Source organism: Melozone crissalis, unplaced genomic scaffold (genome assembly GCF_028551555.1).
Source record: "Melozone crissalis strain CALT ecotype California unplaced genomic scaffold, PUWL_Pcris_2 ptg000090l_1, whole genome shotgun sequence".
Classification (NCBI taxonomy): domain Eukaryota; kingdom Metazoa; phylum Chordata; class Aves; order Passeriformes; family Passerellidae; genus Melozone; species Melozone crissalis.
Window position 1 is genome coordinate 6,074,459 of NW_026535867.1, and position 18,888 is coordinate 6,093,346.

Below are 18,888 nucleotides of genomic sequence, written 5' to 3' on the forward strand. Positions count from 1 at the left end.
CTGTACTGATAACCAAAGATAAGAAAGAGCTAGTCTCATTTTCTGGGCTTCTGCCAAAAATGAAATGATTATTCTCTGTGTATAGCTGCAAAAAGTACTGCACTTTTTGTCAACTCAAATTTATGCAAGGTTAGAATCATCCAGGAAACCAGAAGTGTATTATAGACAGCTTCACAGCAACCTCTTGAAGGAATACTAAATCCAATAATGCAGAATATCACAGAATTGTTTGTTATTCCTATAGCACTGAGCTCTCATGAAAGCAAAAGTATTTGTTCCTCTTCTAATGGATAAAGAACACTATCATATGTAAGATTCTGTGATAATAAGTTATGACTGCAAAGCTCTTACCCAGATTAATTCAGAAGCAACAGATGAAATACATCTTCTGAAAAATATGCAGCCTTCTATTCTGTCCTTTAGCTATTGAATTAAAAACAAATTTTAAAGTGGAACAACTGTAACTTGGTAGTATTCCCATTGGGAATATTAATGATTGCTTGGGAGAGAAATATGGAACAAGGTCAATTTTTAGTTAATACTGAAGGGTATTTTGCTTTCAAAAATGATAATTTAGTGTAATCTGATTTGAATTACTTCTCACGTGATGCCATTGGCCATGGGTAAGAACCCTACAATTGTCACTGAGTAAGCATTTTAGAACTGGTTGATGGACCACATATTAGCACACCTTAGGTTAGAATTACTGAATGAAAGCATGTAAAGGAATCACATAGTAACTGATAGTCTAAAATGAAACAGTGATCTCTCTCTAACTCCTTAGCTTTTGTTTCCTATTTCCATCTAGAATGGAGAATATTGAAGCAGTCATCAAAATTATATTTGCAGCAGTTTTTCTTCTTAAAAGTAGAAAGAATATTTAAGCATCATGATTAAGAATTCTGTATGAACCTGCAAATGGGGTTATTTTGAGATTTTTAACATCAAAACATTACACAATATTCTATTTTTGATGCTTTTCACATTTCTACAAATCACATAACAGATTGTGTCTTTACATCCTTTGAGGCTGTGGCAGAGCACAGGAACTGAGCAGCTGCAGATTGTGCTACCAGGAGGAGCAGCTCAATGGGCAGCAGCCTTGGCCTCCACAGCTCCTCAGCCGTGCAGTCCATGAACACAGAACCAAAGGGCAGTGCCTGGCCCAAGAAGGGTTATTTTGTCATATATAAAGTCGGTGTATATTTGAGTGTTTGTATTTGAAAGTGCATGTGGTTTTGTGCTCCTGTGTTTGTGGGCCATGCTACAGCCTTCAAAGGCAGCGCAGTGTGCTGGTTTTCCAAGAGATCTAACACTGTAATTAAAATTCTGTTTCTTGCACATTTTGAGAGTTACTGATTCTCATGGTTCATACCTTTGAAATTTACTTTTCTTCTTTTAAGAACATGAATCTGTGTAAATGTAAGTAATAGGAAAGCAATGACAGCTTAGCTACAGATGGCTGGCTGGGGGTTGAAGACAACAGCAGAACATGCAGAGGTGCTGAGGCAGAATTTTTGGAACTCCTTGGCCACCAGCAATCTGAAATAGGACTATCATATTTGTGAAGAGAGGCTTTTCATGAGGGCATGTAGTGATAGGACAAGGGGAAACAGCCTTAAGATGAAGGAGGATGGGTTGAGATTGGGTGTTAGGAAGGAATTCTTTACTGCAAGAGTGGAGAGGCACTGGAAGGTTGTCCAGAGAGGTTGTGGATTCCCCATTGTGCATGGGGCTCTGATTAATGTGGTTTAATAGGAGGTTCCCTGCCCTTGGTAGGCAAATAGAAACTATGTGATCTTTAAGGTCCCTTCCAACCTTAAGCATTCCATGATTCTCTTTCATCCAATCATATTCTTTCCTTAGCACAGCTTCTTAGCATTGTCCAAAATTTAAATGAAATTTGTTCACCCTCTTCCCAGCCTGTATCCTGGTTCCACCTGCTCTTCCTTTTCCTCTTCAGACTGTCTATAATGGCACCAGTTTCTCCCATGGTTGATTTTTGTCCCCTTGTTGGAGTTCCTCATCTCCCTCCAACCCTTTTCCACAATTCATGTGCAAAACTAGTCAGATTTCCCTATACAGCCATTTTAGAAGCACATTTAATCTCCTTCCTCAAACTCTCGTCCATACTGCAATATGTGGACAACAGAGAGAAACTTAACTTCAGTCTACAGACTGACTTCTGTGAATCTGGTACAAAATAGATTAAATATGTATATTTGTAATTATTATTTTTATGTATTGTGATTTGTTGATTTTGATAAAGCAGGTTGGGAGTGGCATTTTTAAAGTATCTATTTTGAGTAAGAGAGGAAAAGAAAATAGAGCCAAATGGTCAAGAAGCTAATTCCTAGTTGTCCTGGTAACAGTTGCTTTCCTTTGTGAACAGCAGGGGTCACTAAAAAGAAAGGTTATACTGGGTGAAGCCAACAGGCTGGGGTTTTTTCCTCCATTAGATTACTCTTCATATGTTTTCTGTTTTAATCATTATATTAAAGAAAGAAAAATCTTGGCTCGAATTTTTTGACATATAAAAAATTCCTAATAAAAAAGTTATCTCCCTGATTATGGCCTAAATTATAAATTATCTCAGCCTCTAATAAAAAATAATTTATAATTCTTTTGTCAAATGAGTTTTCTAGAAACCTCTTTTACAAAATATTTTCATTGTGCTGCAAGCTGATGTTGACATTTAACACCATGATAGCCAAAAGTGGGAAAAGTTATTTCCTCTCTATTTGTTGTGATCATACTGTCATTTTCTCCATTATCTGCTGTCATTGGAAAACAGTAAGACACAATTGGTAATGTGGAGAAATAAGAATAAAAATGCCCACCATTTAGAGCAAGTCAGTAAGGGAATAAAAACAAAATATGATGATCTCTCAGTGTCATTTCACTCAACATAAAGTGTAAACAAGTGCATAATTCTGTTCTTAGAAGGATGAGAAGTGCTGACCACACAAGGAAAGAAATAGAAGAAAACCCAGTCAAACACCTTAGCAGGAGGAATCCTACAAGAGAACACCCCAGAATCATATGTTGCTTGCTCTGCTTTGTATCTGTTCTGTGAGCTTAGCTTTCAAGGAGTTTTTGTATTTATCTTTGCAGCTGAATGAGTTCACTTTCTCTCAGATTAGGACAGAGGTTTCAGAACAGCAGGTTAATCCTTCCTGCCTCCACGGGTAACTGAGCAAACAGACCTGGATCAACGTGGCCGAGAGAAAAATTGTAATTATAGAGATTAACGTTGTCTTTCCTGTTTGACCTCCACGTTTCTCTTCTAGGTATGTTTGTATGTATGAGGGTATGTGTGCAGCTATTTATTTATTTGTTTGTTTTTTTGTTGTTAACAGCTTCTGTCCAAGGCCCCTGGGAGAGGGCAATCTCACCCAACAAAGTGCCGTATTATATCAAGTGAGTATAAATAGTAATTCATTCCAGCTATTTTAATTTCTTATGTAAGAGGAGAGTTAGTAATTTTCTTAAATGATTGTGAACTGCTCCTATGGTGTCTAAATGGGAAGGACAAAAAGGAACAAAACCTGCAATACATTTCACAGAAGTGTGCTAGTTATCTAGAAACACAGTAGGATGCCCTGATTTGTAAGTTGTTTGGGTTTATGCTGCTATAAATCACCTGCAAATGAAGTAAAGCTTTGAGGTACCTGGATTATAATTTAAATTGTGCTGTTGCCCTCTGTGTGCATGGATGGGAGGTTTTTCAAAACCAAACAAGCCCCCAACATTCTGAATTGCAGCTGTAAATGTGATTCACTAGGGGTTTTTTAACCCTATAATTTTTAAATAGTTCATAATAATGAAATTAATTAATAATTTTAATATTTTGTAATGGTTTTAAATGCACATACTTAGTACTATGAATTCCTTTAGGAACACTACTTGGTAAAGTCCATAGCTGAGGAATTACGAGGGGCAACCAGTCCCTAAAGCCTAATCTTTTTGAGTTTAGCTCCAAAATTAAGCTAGTTTGCTTTAAAAGATATGTCTGCACAACAAATGCAAAGAACATTTTTTAAAAAATCACAATTTGGAAATACCTACCTGCTTCTCATGCCCTAAGCAGAGCCACCACTCGACAACAACAACAAAAAAGATGGTTTAATACATTTTATTCCTCTCTTTTGAGTTCTCTACCTGTAACATGTGCTCTGAACTGCTTATCCTACTTCTCAAGGAAACAGGTGATGCAATACCAGCTATAAACACTGTAGTGCAAGTAACAAAGGCATGGGTGTTGTTTAATACACCTATTCCCATGGCTCCTCTTTATACTCCCTAAACACTTTGCAAGCTCAACCAGTTTCCCTGAAGCCGTTTGGTTACAGAAGGCTCTTGCAGTGGCACCTCAGTTGCAACTTTCACAAGAGGGTGAACTTCCACAGCAGCCTTAAAGCAAGATATGCATGAAGAAAACTCTGTGGTGCAGTTCAGAGGTTCAGTTGTACCTGGCTAAGCTGGTTTACTGTTGCATTAAGCTTGTAAGTTTTCTGGTGTTTGCATTTGGCTGTGAATAATGGAACAGTCACAAAGAAACTGGAAGGCTCCGTCAAGAAGGAGGGGCAGTCTACCAGAGACAGGCTGGAAAGAAAGTCAAAGCTCTGCCATGTAAGACTCAGTTTATGGCACTAACATGAAGGTGAAGATCCTCCTTTTCTCTTTCACATGGCATGACTTGCCATTATGGGCAGGGGAGATTGGCAATGCTTGAAGTAGGCAGGAATGCACTTTATGCTGTGCTTGGCACCTCTGTCTGTGCCGCTCACACCCAGCAGCCAGGGGTAACTGGCTAAAATGGTCAATACTCTCTTTGCTTACTCCTTCCTCCTTTTTAGTCTTCTGTTCTAGGCCATTTACAAATTCAAAAAAAACATTTTTATTTTGTTGACTTTGAGGACCATTTTAATAGCCATAAACAGTTGTAGCATTATGCTGTGGATCCTGATTTAGGATCCTGCCAACTGCTCTAGTTTGTCACAAATGAGTGATTCAGATTGCCTGAAGGATCAGTGTCAGAGGTATTAACAAGTGTGGGTTTAATATCAATTTATAAAAGTGCATCTTAGTAAAGTTCAACAGCAAGGTTCACTCTATTAGTTACTACGTTATACAAAGGAAAATCAAGTTCAAATCTATTTCAAATTATTTATATATTGACCAAAGAGCCAAAGGGTAAGGGAGACCCTCCCAATGGGTCATGAGTTTCAGAGCAGACCCTCTTGCTTTCTACAGTCCTGGTGGAGCTCAGCTGTGGCTAGGTCCAGACTTAGTCTCAGACTTGGACAATGGCATATGTCTAAAGGAATTAACTGCATGGATTTCATTAATATTTATTCAGCATGCTACCAGCCACTTACCAAGGATCCATAAGTAAGGGGTCTCTCTGCCTTGGGTAAGGAAGGATTCCTTAGTCTCAGGTAAGGAATCCCAGTCCTTGAAAGGAGTCCCATTTCCAGGGAGAGTCACTGCTCTGCAGTCCAGTTGCAGTTTAGAGAATTTGGACTCATCCAAAGATTGATTGTTTGTAGAAGGGTCTCTGCCTCAAGGAGTGACCTTGAGAGCTGTCCCAGGGCAAGGGGAGGTCCCTGCCCTGCAGCCACGCTGCCCAGCAGGGAGAGCTCCCTGAGGTGCCTCCCTGGGGCTGTCAGAAGGGGTTGGCTTGTAGTCAGCTTTAACACAGGAGGAAGGGTATGTGTGTACCTCCTTGTACCCACAGCCCTCTTTGTTCTTTGATAAAAGACCCTTGGAAAAGCCACCTGCTGTGCAGGCATGACTCACACAATCCCTGTTCCAAGCTCATGTGCTTCGATACTCTCTGGGTCACTCTGCCCCTTTGGGAGCTTCTAGAGGAGTTCTTGGCCTGGATACAGCTCAGGTCTTTACTTGCTTTGGAGCCTGTACCAAATTACTGATAGTTTGGTTAAGGGGTCAAGCATATCTGTCATACATTACCATTACTAGTTTAATTAAAGTTTTAATTTAGCCACATCTTTTATAGAAAAACTTGCTGTCCTTAAGATGTAAAACAAAGCGGTCAAGTTTTAATGCATCTTACTGAGCTGATATATCAATATATCTATTGCCTTCTCCAGTTATCCTCAGTCATTTGTTTTTCATTCATTCTCATCACTCATATTGCATATTTACAAACAAAAAAATTATTTTCTGTTCCTTTTTGGCTTTTAAAATAAACATACTCTTTTTTTTAGTCTTTGAGGCATTACTTTTCTATTAGTTGTTAATTCTCTAAAAGAAATTCATGAAAGCTAAGAAAATACAGGTAGCATTTTTTCATGTTTATATAATTTTCTTTCTGTCATCAATATTAGAATATTAGTGTTAGCCCTCTTCATCAACCAGATTTGCTACACATTTTACTGGTTTTCATTTTATCTGGTTTTCCCTTGATGCTTAAATGTTTTTATCTCATCACTTTCTCATTTGTGATGATATTGCACTCAATAATCTGTAAATCAGGCAGTACTTCATGCTAAGTCTTCAGCACCAATGTTTATTTATGGTTAGATATCTTCAAGACCTGTGATTTTCCTGGTTAAAATTACATTTGTATACAGCTGATTAATCTGTAGCAACTAGTTGCTTCTAAAGCTTCAATAATTCCCTCTTGAGCTTATTCACACCAGTTGGTTTTGGGGTTTTTTTTGTTTCAAATTGTATTTGGATAGGCAACATTGCCATGGACAATATAATTATCAACAGTGTGCAACCTGCTTCAGCTGTTCCTGGTGTCTGGCATTGGATGTTTTCTTGGCCCAGTGTCAGCCTCATGGAAATTGCCTTTCAATGGCCTTGCATCAGCTGCTGCATTTCCCTCCACCCTTTCATGTGCTTCCCTCCTTATGGAGATGACAAGCTAGACCAGAACTTCAGCCCCAGCTTTTTCTTCCCCAGCAAACTGAGGAAATGTAGTTTTTGTGTTCCAGGACAGCAGAAGTATCCCAAGCTGCAGGTGGTCATAGCTGCCAGGGCACTGAGCACTGGCTCAGACCATGAGGTGCTACTGAGTTAAAAAACCCTCTGCTTTGCCTCTGAAGGAAAACACATAAAATTGCTTGAAAACACATTCTATCCAACCCTTTTTGTTTTGATCTTTTTTCTCCTTGATTTATTCCTTGTGTCTAGTACAGAATGTAAAGGTTTCATTAGATTACAGAAGGAGAGGACTATAAAAATATAGTTTTCAGTTTAATCAGTCCTGTTCTTTGAAGACCTTGATCCTGCTTTTACTGCAGTGCAACCTAGAAAATGGAAAGGAAGAAGCAGGCACAGGCATGTCTGTACTCTTTATTAATGCTTTAGGTATTCATTAAAATTTCTAAATTTAAGTTTTTAGAAGACAAAACAGGCAATTAATCTACATTAGCAATCTGAAAAGCAAATGGAAGAAATGCACACCTCAAAGACAACTGAATATGTGTCTAAAGATTTAAAAAAAGTCTCAAATTCTAAAAAAGGCAGATAATAAAGGTAGGGAGGCTGCAGATTTTTACATTGTAACTCAGGTTAGATCACATTTTAGCAGAGCTCACCCCTGATGAAAGGGATCTCACGTGTGCATGCATGCACTTGCATATTCTTATCTTCCAATCAAACAGAGAAAGAAGCTGCTCTCAAGCAGTGACAGGTAACAAAATCAAGTGTCTATTTCCCATTTTGCAGCACCAGAAGAAATATTTGGTCATGCTGCAGGACCCAATCCCTCTGCAGGGTCTGTCCTCCCAGGGCACAAGGGGACAAGCAGCTCTGCTCTGAACCATGTTTGCATCTCTCGTGTGTCTCATCCTCTGCTCTGCACACTTGCCCATTACTCAGTGTTAGGAGATCTCTGTTGCCTCAGATTAAAGAAGAGGAGTGGGATTGAAGTCTGCAACATCCTTTCTCTAAAAGAATATTCAGTAGTCCTGCCATCGGGAATGTGTTGAAATCTAGTAGGTGTGACTTCTATATTTGTACTAATCTTTGACATTATTCTTCCTCCGTGTATCTAGCTTGCCAGTTAATAGTGTCTGTCTTCTTACCCTCTTGCTGTGCCCATTCTTTTGAAGGATTTAAAATGCTTCTGCAAAAATACAGTAGTCTTTCATCTCAGTGCTTCCCACAAAGGAAACCTTCCAAGTTATTTCCCAGCCAAGCTTATTTTCTTATACAGATTATAGCAGTTCACTGAACTTTGTCCTGCTGAGGACAAAGCTGGATACTCAGGAGCGTTGGCTCCTTGAGAAGATCCATGTGAGCCTCTCTCTACAAATTATCTATGCAGCGAGCTAACTCCAAGGACAAGGCATCTCCACTTGCTCACTCTCTTCCACATTGTAGTTTCCTATGAGAATATTTGATTTGCATTTAATGCATCAGCTTGTGACATACATTTTTTACTAGTTTTAGATCCTTCATTCTTTTCCTATGTCACACTGGAGATCTAGCAGGCCAGTTTCTATAAACATACTTCTTTGTTGTCTTATTTTTTAATCTCCCTTTCAATTGTTGTTTAACCATGCAGAATTTCAACACAGAAAAAAAAAAGCTAAGACCCCTGAGTTTTCATTGTAAAAGCAAACAGATTAAAGCCATGATTCTTTTCCTTTTGTTCAACTTAGAGACAGGATAAATGAATGTATCTGAGTTAAATTCTGCTAAGATAAAAAGCGAAGAAATGCTGTTCTGAGAAAATCACTTGGGTTAATTGTTTCTTCTGCAGAATGTAGATAAGTACAAGGCACAAAAGGAAGTAGGAAATATCTTTCAGACAGAGCAGAGAGAGACATGGAGAACCATAAATAAATAATGTATGATTATGTATATGCAGTGAGTGAAGCTGTGAGCAAGCTTTGAAAACCATGTGTATGGCTAACAGTTAACCTATCTACCAAATACAAAAAAAAAAAGTATTATTTTCGCATCTCAAAAGCATAGTTATTATGGTTTTTTCCTGTCTTTCAATTCTGAACTCTACATAGCAAAATTGAAACTATTGTGAAGGAAAGAAAAAGTACAATACTTTTCAGTTTGCCTTTATGTGATGTAAATTCTCATGCTGTCTGGCATAAAAACCTAAATGATATTTCTTCGAGGTTTGTCCAAGCGCAGAGATTTTCTTTATGATTTGTAGGGTTGTGAAGCCTTGGTTCCAAAACTTGTCACTAAAATTTAAACTCAGAGTGTAAATAAATGAGAAATCTTGAGCCTTTAACTACCTTTATAATGGAAGCAGAGTTTATAAACAGATGTGTTCCTGCTGACTGAGCGGGAGCACTCAGAGAAGATACCGTGGGTCTGCTCCTCATTACCATCTGTCAGCAGGGAGTTACTGCCCTCGCCACAGAACCAACTGAAGGGGACTTAATTTGTTTTTAAATGAATTATAAGTACTCAGCAGCAATTTTAGTGCATGCTAGCATGGAGCTGAGGGCAGGGCTGTAGCCTCTGGTTTGGGGCAGAGTGAGTGTTTATGCTTTCCCTCCATAAACACAGTGCCTGTGGTGGAGGGTGGAGAGCGGCTTCCTTGGGTGCCTGCACAGCACCTGGTGCTCTTGATGGGACCCTGCCCATGGTTAAGTGGAGAGTAAAGCTCTTTAGCTTTGTTCTCAAATCCATTCACTGCAAATGCTCATGAAGAGTATGTAGTGTTAAGCATTACAGAGGGGTAGGTTAAATCTTAAGGTGTGTTATGCAGGTAATGAGCTGGGTAAGAATTTTGGATGGAATCTGACTTTCTTATTTTCCTAATTAAAGGGAACATATCAACATTTAAAATCTATTAAATGTAGCTAGTCATTGCTTTCCAGCTCTGGAACTAGGAGATTAATATGTGAACTGTTCTTATAGGCAATAGTGTGAAAAAGTAAACTTTTGTTAGTGTGCAAAAGAGTTCATGTATTTATAATGTAGCAGAATATAATTACATAACATTAAATATTTTACTTTTATTTTAGCTGAAGTTGTAACATTTATTGTAAGCTGAATGTGATTTTTGCTTGAATTTTACTTCATTTCTATTAGCTTCATTTTACTCCAGTTGTTAAATGTAGCCTGGCTGCACTTAACAACTGAAGTAAATGAATGAAAAATTACAAAGCCAATATAAGCTTTACAAAGTTGAGCGACATCTATACAATATGGTCCTGTTTCATAGAGTATATGCCAAATCTTCCATTAAAAAGTAGATTTTACAGCTGCTCTTGATAGCTAAAATGTATTGCTATCTACTCAAAGCCCATCTTTTAAACAGTGTGCTTAATAAGCAGGATTCTAAAATAGGAATTGTGTTTGATTTCCACTGGAATGCTTTGAACTTGAAAAGATTAGACACATTAAGAAAAAAAATAGAAAGATTTGCCTGTCAGAATTTTCCTTTTTTTTTTTTTTAAAGATCAATTACGTACTTAATTTAGATGACAGACAAAGAGGAGATGACTTCTGACAACTGTCCAATGTAATATTCAAGGAAATGGGGAACAATATCTCAGATTCCTTACATATTTGTGTTATATCAAGAAGTCTCATTCTTCCTTTTTTTTCTCCAAAGACTGACAGCTTCTCCAAAGCAGCACTTGTCACATCCATTGCCTGCATTGCCCTTGGTCCAGTGTCCCTTCTCATGCAGCCAGCTCCACAAATAAGATGATTTCTTTATTTCACATAAGAAAAACTCCATCCATATAATAAGGGAGTCAGCATTAAATTGATCCTGCTTCACCTACTGTATCTTTTTTGTCTTCTTTGTGGTCTCATCAGTCTAAAATATGGCAGGAGTGTAATTTCTAATTGTGCTTTAGGAAAGGTCTGAACACCAGTGAGGAAGCAGTGGGTATGGCCAGGTGTGATTCACATTTCCAGCTCCGTTTGCTGTGGATGCACAGCTCTGGTTGACTGAGGAACGTTCTCATGTGGGCACCTGAGGCCATGCAGCAACCCAGAGCACACTGAGAGTGCAATAATCAGCCATGCCATGCCAGCTGGGCTCTTCCTCTTTCCCTAAGTGGCCTGTCTGTCTGGGCAAGGTCAGGTATTTCCTGGATTCTTTTACAAAATTAATTCATGGATCCTGCTGAACTGCTCTTGAATCTGTTCTTTCTCTGACCTTCTAAGACGCCAGCTCTCCTGCTGACTGCAGTAAATATGTATTTTTCAGAATATTCTCCACCTGTCTTTACAAACACTTCTTGCCATGAGAGATTTGTTTAGTCTTTACTTACTGCATCGTGATTATGGATTATTGGACCCATTTTTCTCCTAATGGAATGCCTTTCAATGATTTTCTTTTATTCTTGTCAAGTAATAGCTGAAATCAGTTCTGTGTTGCACATCAGTCCTGTGATATCCTTATCTTCAGACATTAAATCTTGAGAACTAGTTTGTGTATATACTACATTTAGGACCTACAGATTCTAAGGGACACATAAAATGATGTAATTGAGAACTGCATGAACATCAGTAAGGTTGCAGTTAGACTTAAGGAAATATTCTAATGAATAGGTTAAGAATGACCAAATAATCTACATTCATTTTGCTTATTTCTCATTATTTGGCAGCCTCCTGCATGCTACTTATTTGTTTTGAATTTCAAATATTCATCAGATAAACTTTTATATTAGGAAATCTCTGGCTGGATAATTTAAGAAAAACAAACCATAAAAAAATGCATCTCATCTCTGAATGAATTGCTTTTCTTACAAGTAATTTTTGTAACACAAGCATTCATGGCATTGCATTTTCCATGGCAGTTGAGCTCAGAAAATGAGATTATGGCACAACAGAAGCAGCACCCTTTATATAACAAGCCTAGCAGGGTCACTGAGTGCTGCCTACAGAATAGAATAGTGAGTAGAGGTCAAACATTGCTCCTTATCACCTACCCACTCTGTGTGTCAAGGTCCTCCCTCCTCTTTCTCAGCAGGACCAAAATTTGTTAGCATAAATGCCATATGTAGGTGTTACTTTGGGAGCTTGAGGGGAGCACAAACTCAGTACAGCAATAAATTACTAAGAATTAAGGTTGCTGTAAATATGTTCAAAGTTATTGGTATGAGTTTTATTCTTCACTGATGTACTTCACACTTTATAATGTGAACTTATGCACTATTATGTTAATGAAATTTAATGGTCTTTTGAGTTGTGGCCTTTAATGTTAAATTTTTTATGCAGTAGGTAAAGGTTTTTTAAGAAATCTAAATATTTTAAATCATGATCATACAGTGTCATTCATGTATTTTATATTTATCTAGATGTCTGCTAGAAAAGTTTCTATTATTTCAATGTTTCAGTATTAGATATCTGGCTAGTAAATAACTCAGATTGCCTTTTGAATTTTATTATGTACTTGTCTCCTTGTTTTCTTTATCAAGGTATTTTTTCTGTTCACTACTGCAGAGCTAATACAAGAGTAGAGGGGCAAAGATACATTTTCTGTGCTTCATTTTTCAACAAATTCAACTCAATTTTTTTTCTTAGAAGCTGCATTATTGGAGAAAATGTTGTAAAACTTTTAATGCTTGAGGGTTATGACACCCTGTGTGAAGCATACCAAGAAAAACTGCTAGAAAGAAATGTTACAGGCATGGAATTAAAATGTAAAGAAAGAGTAGCTAGAAATTTAGTTTGGCATGGGCATAGATAACTTCATACAAACACCTCATCAATACAAGCAACATGGAGAACCATGATAAGATTGTAATCATATCCCAAAGATTTTCTAGTTGAGGCATGGGTGTTATATTTTGGTAATGAATAAGAGACACTTTTGCAGCAGGAGCTTGGTCATAGACATCTCAAGGAGGTGTTTGCTAAAGGGTATATGGTCATAAAAATGTATTGACCTGAAAATATGGAATAAAAAAATATGAGGAAGATAAATAAAAAGGAATTAACTCTCAGTTGAATAAAAATACTGAAATACTAAAAATACTGACATACTAAAATAATTTTTGTTTCCAAGCACTATTTTCCAATCCACCATTTGCCATCCTGGAGGTTCTATAAGCAATGGGATACACAATTTAACATGGTAAAGAATGCGACAAAAAGTGAACGGATCCTGCTGCATGCTGAAACGCAGAAAAACTGCACCTGCGTTAGAAAATCAGAAGCTGCATATGTCCTCCCACATCAGTGATTTTTATCTACTGTTTCATCTTCAATTTAAGTCTGCTTAATTGCTTTTGACTTTAGGACTTCATCAATGGCAATGCTCTTTGGTGACCTTACCTGTGCACCTGTTTTGAAAACATAGAAAAAAGTGAAAGCAATTGCAAATATGACTTGATGCAACAGCAGCAGCTGCAGTAAACAGGATACAGCCATAAAGACTGGATATGTCCCTAAGGAAACCAGTGTGTAATTTAGTTTCAGATATAAACACAGAGAGAATAACAATATGAAACAAACTCATAGGTAAATATTCCCTCAATGAAGGGTTCACTTGAAGGTCTAAAAATGCAAATTTGATAGGAATTCTAATGTCAAAAAATACACTATGTGCACACATATGCATTCTGTTACTCCTGGGACTCCCTCTGCTCAAATAGTCAAGGAACAATTTGAAAAGTGTTTAAAGCAAAATTCTCACCAGTGAGGATTTTTTTAACCCTGTTTGCTAAGAATCCCTAGACTGTATAAATCATGTACTGCATTTGATAAATATGATTAAACAGCTAAACTCAGAGAAGTTCTGAAGTAAAGAAGCCTAGGTTTATGATAGTTTTTCTTACATCTTGATTACAGTGCTGCATGTCATTAATTTGCATTTACTTCTGTGCTTGAAAGCATCCTCTACTTCCATTTTATCACCAGCTCCAGTCATACTGCAGTTGCCAATTTTACTGAGCAGATTTTGTTAGTAAATGAGAAGTTCTAATGTGAAATACTTTTGTGTATATTAATCAGCTTTTAGCTACTGCATGATGTTCAATTCCTTTTTTGCTGTGTTTTGCTGTTCCTTGACTATAAAAACATAGTCAATTACTATTAACGTTTGCTTTCATGGCACAGTGTTGATATTCAATGTCTCCTGTAAGACATTGCAAATTCAAGTTCATTAAAAAATAATTCTGAAATTTTACAGTTTAAAACATAAAACTAAACTCTGTAGCTGAACTAGCATTCAGAGATATCCACCAACCAAACCTATAGGCTTTGGATTTTTTTTTTAATATAAAACCCACAATGATGGTTTCAATCAGTATAGAGGGCTTGCACTTATAACTGAAAAATTTCTGTGTGTTTTGTAATGGCCTTTGTGAAGCACAAAGGAAAAGCTGGCTCCAAGTGACAGCCATATTCTGTACTTTCAGAGGTAACTGAAAACCATATTAGACAGCTCCAAATTTTGTTTGGATTCAGATTATATAATTTTCTTGAAGTAGCCCTAAACTAAAGTTATAACAGGTACAAATCTCAATAATCTCCAATTTCAATATGTTTGGATTTTGGTTTTCTGGGGGTTTTTGTTTGTTTGCTTGCTTATGTGTTTTTTGTTTCTTTATGGTTTTTGTTTCTGTTTTCATTTGTGGTTTTTGGGAGGTTTTTGTTTGGGTTTTTTGGGAAGTTTTTGGGTTTGGGGTTTTTGTTGTTTTGGAAGGATTTTTTGTGAACACTATTTAGAAATTTGTGGGGGGAAAAAAGAGAAGGACTACTCAACCAGTAATAAACCATATGGTCTGTCCCCAGCAAAGGAAAGCATATTCATCAAGTGGCTGCCATAGTACTGCTCAGCAGCAGGAATTCAGAGAAAAGCGCTTGTCACAGTGAGGGAAGTAGAATTGAAAAGCACTATTTGTTTGAAGGAGAAAAGTCTTGTTTGCAACAAGTTTCTTTGAAGTAATAGCAAGTTACAGATGGTATATTTCACAACAAGAAATTAGAAGAATGACACCTGGGACATCAAGTAGCTGGACATTAGAGAACAAGTCTATTTGCTTAACTTCTTCAGTCTCTTAGACATTTGGACCATATCAAAATGACTTGTTTAGGACTTTAGATTTCTAGTGATGTATTTTCTTTGAAGCTTATCTGGTCCTTCTTTCCTTACATGGAAACTTCTGTTCAGGACTGTCCTTGATATAACAAAACAAATCTTTTTTCTGACACTGCTCAATATGCAGAACATTGCCCTCCTTCTTCTTGGAATTTGTGTCTTTTTCCAGTACATGTTTTTTTTCCTGCCCAGTCATTTCTAGCTTCTGTTCCATTTTCTCCTTAAAACAGCTCTTAATAAGGTCACTAACAATTTCCTGCCGTCCAGTTCCAAGAATCTTTTCAGTGTTCACTTTCTTCTAGGTCATTCCACCACTTTCAACAAACCCTCTTGCTGCTGTCCTTTCATGCCTTCTCTTGGCTTGCTCTCAGGCTTTCCCTTGTAATAATTTACTGTTTGCTTCTTCTGTGTCTTCTTTCTTATGCTCCCTTTGCAGAGCCAGTCTTCCCACTGGAAACTCTGCCTCCAGCCCACCACCCTCTTTATTGTACTTTCTCACCTCTCCTTTCAGAGTTTTGTTTCATTTAGTTATGCTGATGACTTCTAAATTTGTTAAGTACAGTTTTCTTTCCTGTTTATAGCACTTGTCATTAGATGGTTATTAAATCTTAAGCTCAAAAGAGATGTTTTCTCTCAAACACCAGTGTTTCTCTGATGACATTTCTATTATTTTACACAATGTTTTGCTGCCTCTGTTGGCTATCCCATGCACTTTATGCCTGCTTACATATTTAGTGTTGCCTGTCCTTAAGATAATTTATCTCCTTTCCCAACACCAAGCAAATATATTTTTTTCTGATTCTCTTCTTTTGAGAGGATTTAACTTGGTACTCAGTCACTCTGATTAGCAGTGATCTAATTCAGCCTCAGCCATTATTGCCTCATTAAAAGATACTGTGTTCACTCTTTTAACAACAGTCATAAAATCAATTGTAACAGCTCAAAAAATTTTATTGCAAGGAATATGAAGTATGTGAGAAAAACTTAGAAGTTGTTGGAGGCACTGTTACTCTTTGCATCACCTAATTCCAGATTACAGTTTGGAGTATCTTTATTGCTTGGTTACAAACCACTGGATGTCTCACTGTACCTCTGCACAAAAGGCACATACTTTTTACATCCTACTCATTCATATGGATTAAGAGAATTTTAAGGAGCAAAAATATTCCTTTCCTATCCAGGTGTCCAATCTGTCTTGAAGAATGTTGAGGTGATCTTGATCTCATAGAAGTCTCCATGCCAGCAGGCTCCATTAACTTAAACCTCTTGAATTCTTTGTCCATCACTGTTGGCAGGCACTGACATTGTCAGAAATACCACTTTCTTATCTGGAGAATGAACTGTAAAAATCTAATTGTTTTGGTAATGGTGTTTAGAAACAATTTTCTGTGAAGCAGTTCTCTCAAATTATTTCCTCTATTTTAGATTAATTCCATAAATTCTAAACCTTTGTGTGTTGGGAAGCTACTAAACTTCAATTTACAAGTGCCAGCTTGTTAACACACATCAGTTCCATATTTGTAAATTACTGTTTGCTTCTGGCTCCCTCTGAATTCCAGCTAGCTGCTAAGGTTTTTCCTACTGAGTAGCAGAGAGCCTTGTCCCTTCTTGTTCTGAGATAATATATCACAGGGCAAGGTCCTGCAGAAGTGGGGATTAGCCCTGAGCCCACTGGCTCTCAAGAGCAGCCAGCTGCCCCATGGCTGTGCATCCCACCAGGTACAGCTGCATTCAGCAGCAGCACAGAGCATACAGCTATTATCTGCAAAAATTACAGAAAATGGCATTTTCAACATCGAGCCCTCTCTGAACAGCCCTGTATGAAGAGTGGGTGCTTGCTGAAGAAGGTCTTTGATGACAGGGCTGTTCAGTGGTCACCCAGTTACAAACCCAACAGCAAGAGGAAAACAAGTTCTTAAAGAATCATGGGCAGAAAAACTTAGACTTGGTAGACACGACCGTTCTCAGTCAAATCTATATTTTTTGCTGCATTTCTCTTTAGCACAATACCATGAAATTCCAGCCATCTTGAGCGCAGAGCTGTATTTAAGTACAGAGGCTTGCACAATAGCCAACAATTCAAGGGCAAAATTGGCCAGGCTGTTTTAAATCAGCACTGGAGTGTACCAATAGACTCAGAGTGGATTTCATACCAGTCTAGAAGAAGAAGTTCAGCTACTCATTAAACCATGTTTTACCATGAATGAGAATTTAGAAAAATATTTAACAGCTATTCATCCTCACACCAGTCACACTTCCAGCAGTCTCACACTGAACCAGAGACGCAGCATAAAGACAAAGCAAGTCCTTCACCAGCTCAGCTCTTCACAAGGGAAGGCAAGTTTCCTTTCTGTTAGTGCAGGATGCAACACAATGGATCTCAACTCTAAATTAGATTCTCTAAGCAGTGCTACAATGGAGATATTTAATAACAACAATTAGTCTGTAAAATGTACTCTCAGCAGCTGTCTGTGATGCTTTTCATTGCAGTACGCTTTCCTCATTGCAGTCAGTACCACTGACATGCTGTTAGCAGCATAGCATCTATTTTATATGCTCAGACATTGCCCCAAATTAGAAATGGTGGTTGCAACTTTTTTTCCCTTCTCATGACAGATGTATGCTCATGATTTGCAAGGGCTTGGTGCATTAAAAAAGAGATTACTATTACTATCATGCTGGGTTTTCTTAAACATCACCTACTTGTCTCGGCACTTAACAGTCACAGCAATACCCCCCTAACCAGAATCATATTCCAGCACCCACTCAATTTATTTTTGTTTTTAAATTCTTCAAAAATACCAGCTCTATTTTTCAAATCCTAACTGCTTCTCTGAGCTGGTATTTAGCTGAAAAATACTTTTTTTTTTTTTCCTGGCAGCATTGGCACTTGCATTTCCCCTTTGCTAGAATTGGTGCTCCTTTAGTATGGCTCAGTCACAGTTCTAAGCTCTGCTGTGTTTTTTACTATACTGTCAGTCTCAGAAACCTCTTTATTCCACCTTGCTACTAAAAGGAGAGCCTGCTTTCAACTTCAAGTCAAGCTACAGTTGTATTATTCTAAAGCTTCCTTTGGAAAAAAAAATTAGAACAAAGTCCCCATCAGCGGTAATTAATTTTGACAGTGTGGGCTTTGTAGCAATTCACAAACCTGTACTTTGTGCATCAGCATTCCTTATTATTCTAATTAAAGTGGAACATTGTGCCCTCACCAGTCATTAATGGGTTTTCATTTTGTAAATGACATTTGCAAAAGTTAAAACGGGCAGTTCATATGAAGTCCACAGGCAAGAGCGTTAAAATTAGCATCACCATAGCAACAGTCTTCCATCATTAGTATTCAGGGCAACAGCAAATGTTTTGTTGTGCTTTTGTTTCCGAAAAAAGATTTTTCTTCACTTGTCATTCATGAATAGAAAAGGCTCAAACCCATATATTACAGGTAAAATTATTACATTCATTTTGATGTCACTGTTCTAGAATTTCTCAATTTTGTCAAGTTATTTATTTTTCAGGGCAGAGGTTGAATTTCACAATCTCTACAGCTGTGTACATCTAACTTCCCGAGCGACACTTATCCCTCGCCAGCCTGCTGCTCAATGGTACAGTTTCATATAAAGTCTGTCACTTCTACTCAAGAATCTGTACCAAGTAACAGATTTTGCTGAGAATCTGTAAAAGACGCATGCACAACAAAACATGGTCAGTCCTCCCATTACATGGAGAGTGCATCTCCTCTGTGCTGGGTTTGTGGTTAAGTGATGCTATTTAAATATCATTATCCCCCCTTCTCAGGAACTGCAATGCAAGTGCACACATCATGTCTAGTGAAACAATATTCAAATACAATCTCGTCTTGCACAGTTTAGGAG

General features: G+C 37.7%; 1 protein-coding gene across 6 annotated transcripts in view; it reads left to right on the forward strand.

Moving 5' to 3' along the window:
• The window catches only part of DMD (dystrophin), a 1,043,683-nt gene that overhangs the window by 924,208 nt on the left and 100,587 nt on the right, over window positions 1–18,888 (forward strand). For all 6 annotated transcript variants that reach the window (XM_054291254.1, XM_054291257.1, XM_054291256.1 and 3 more), the window contains one exon: window positions 3,360–3,420. In XM_054291254.1, the coding sequence (XP_054147229.1) occupies window positions 3,360–3,420 (61 nt within the window). The remainder of the gene's footprint in view (window positions 1–3,359; window positions 3,421–18,888) is intronic.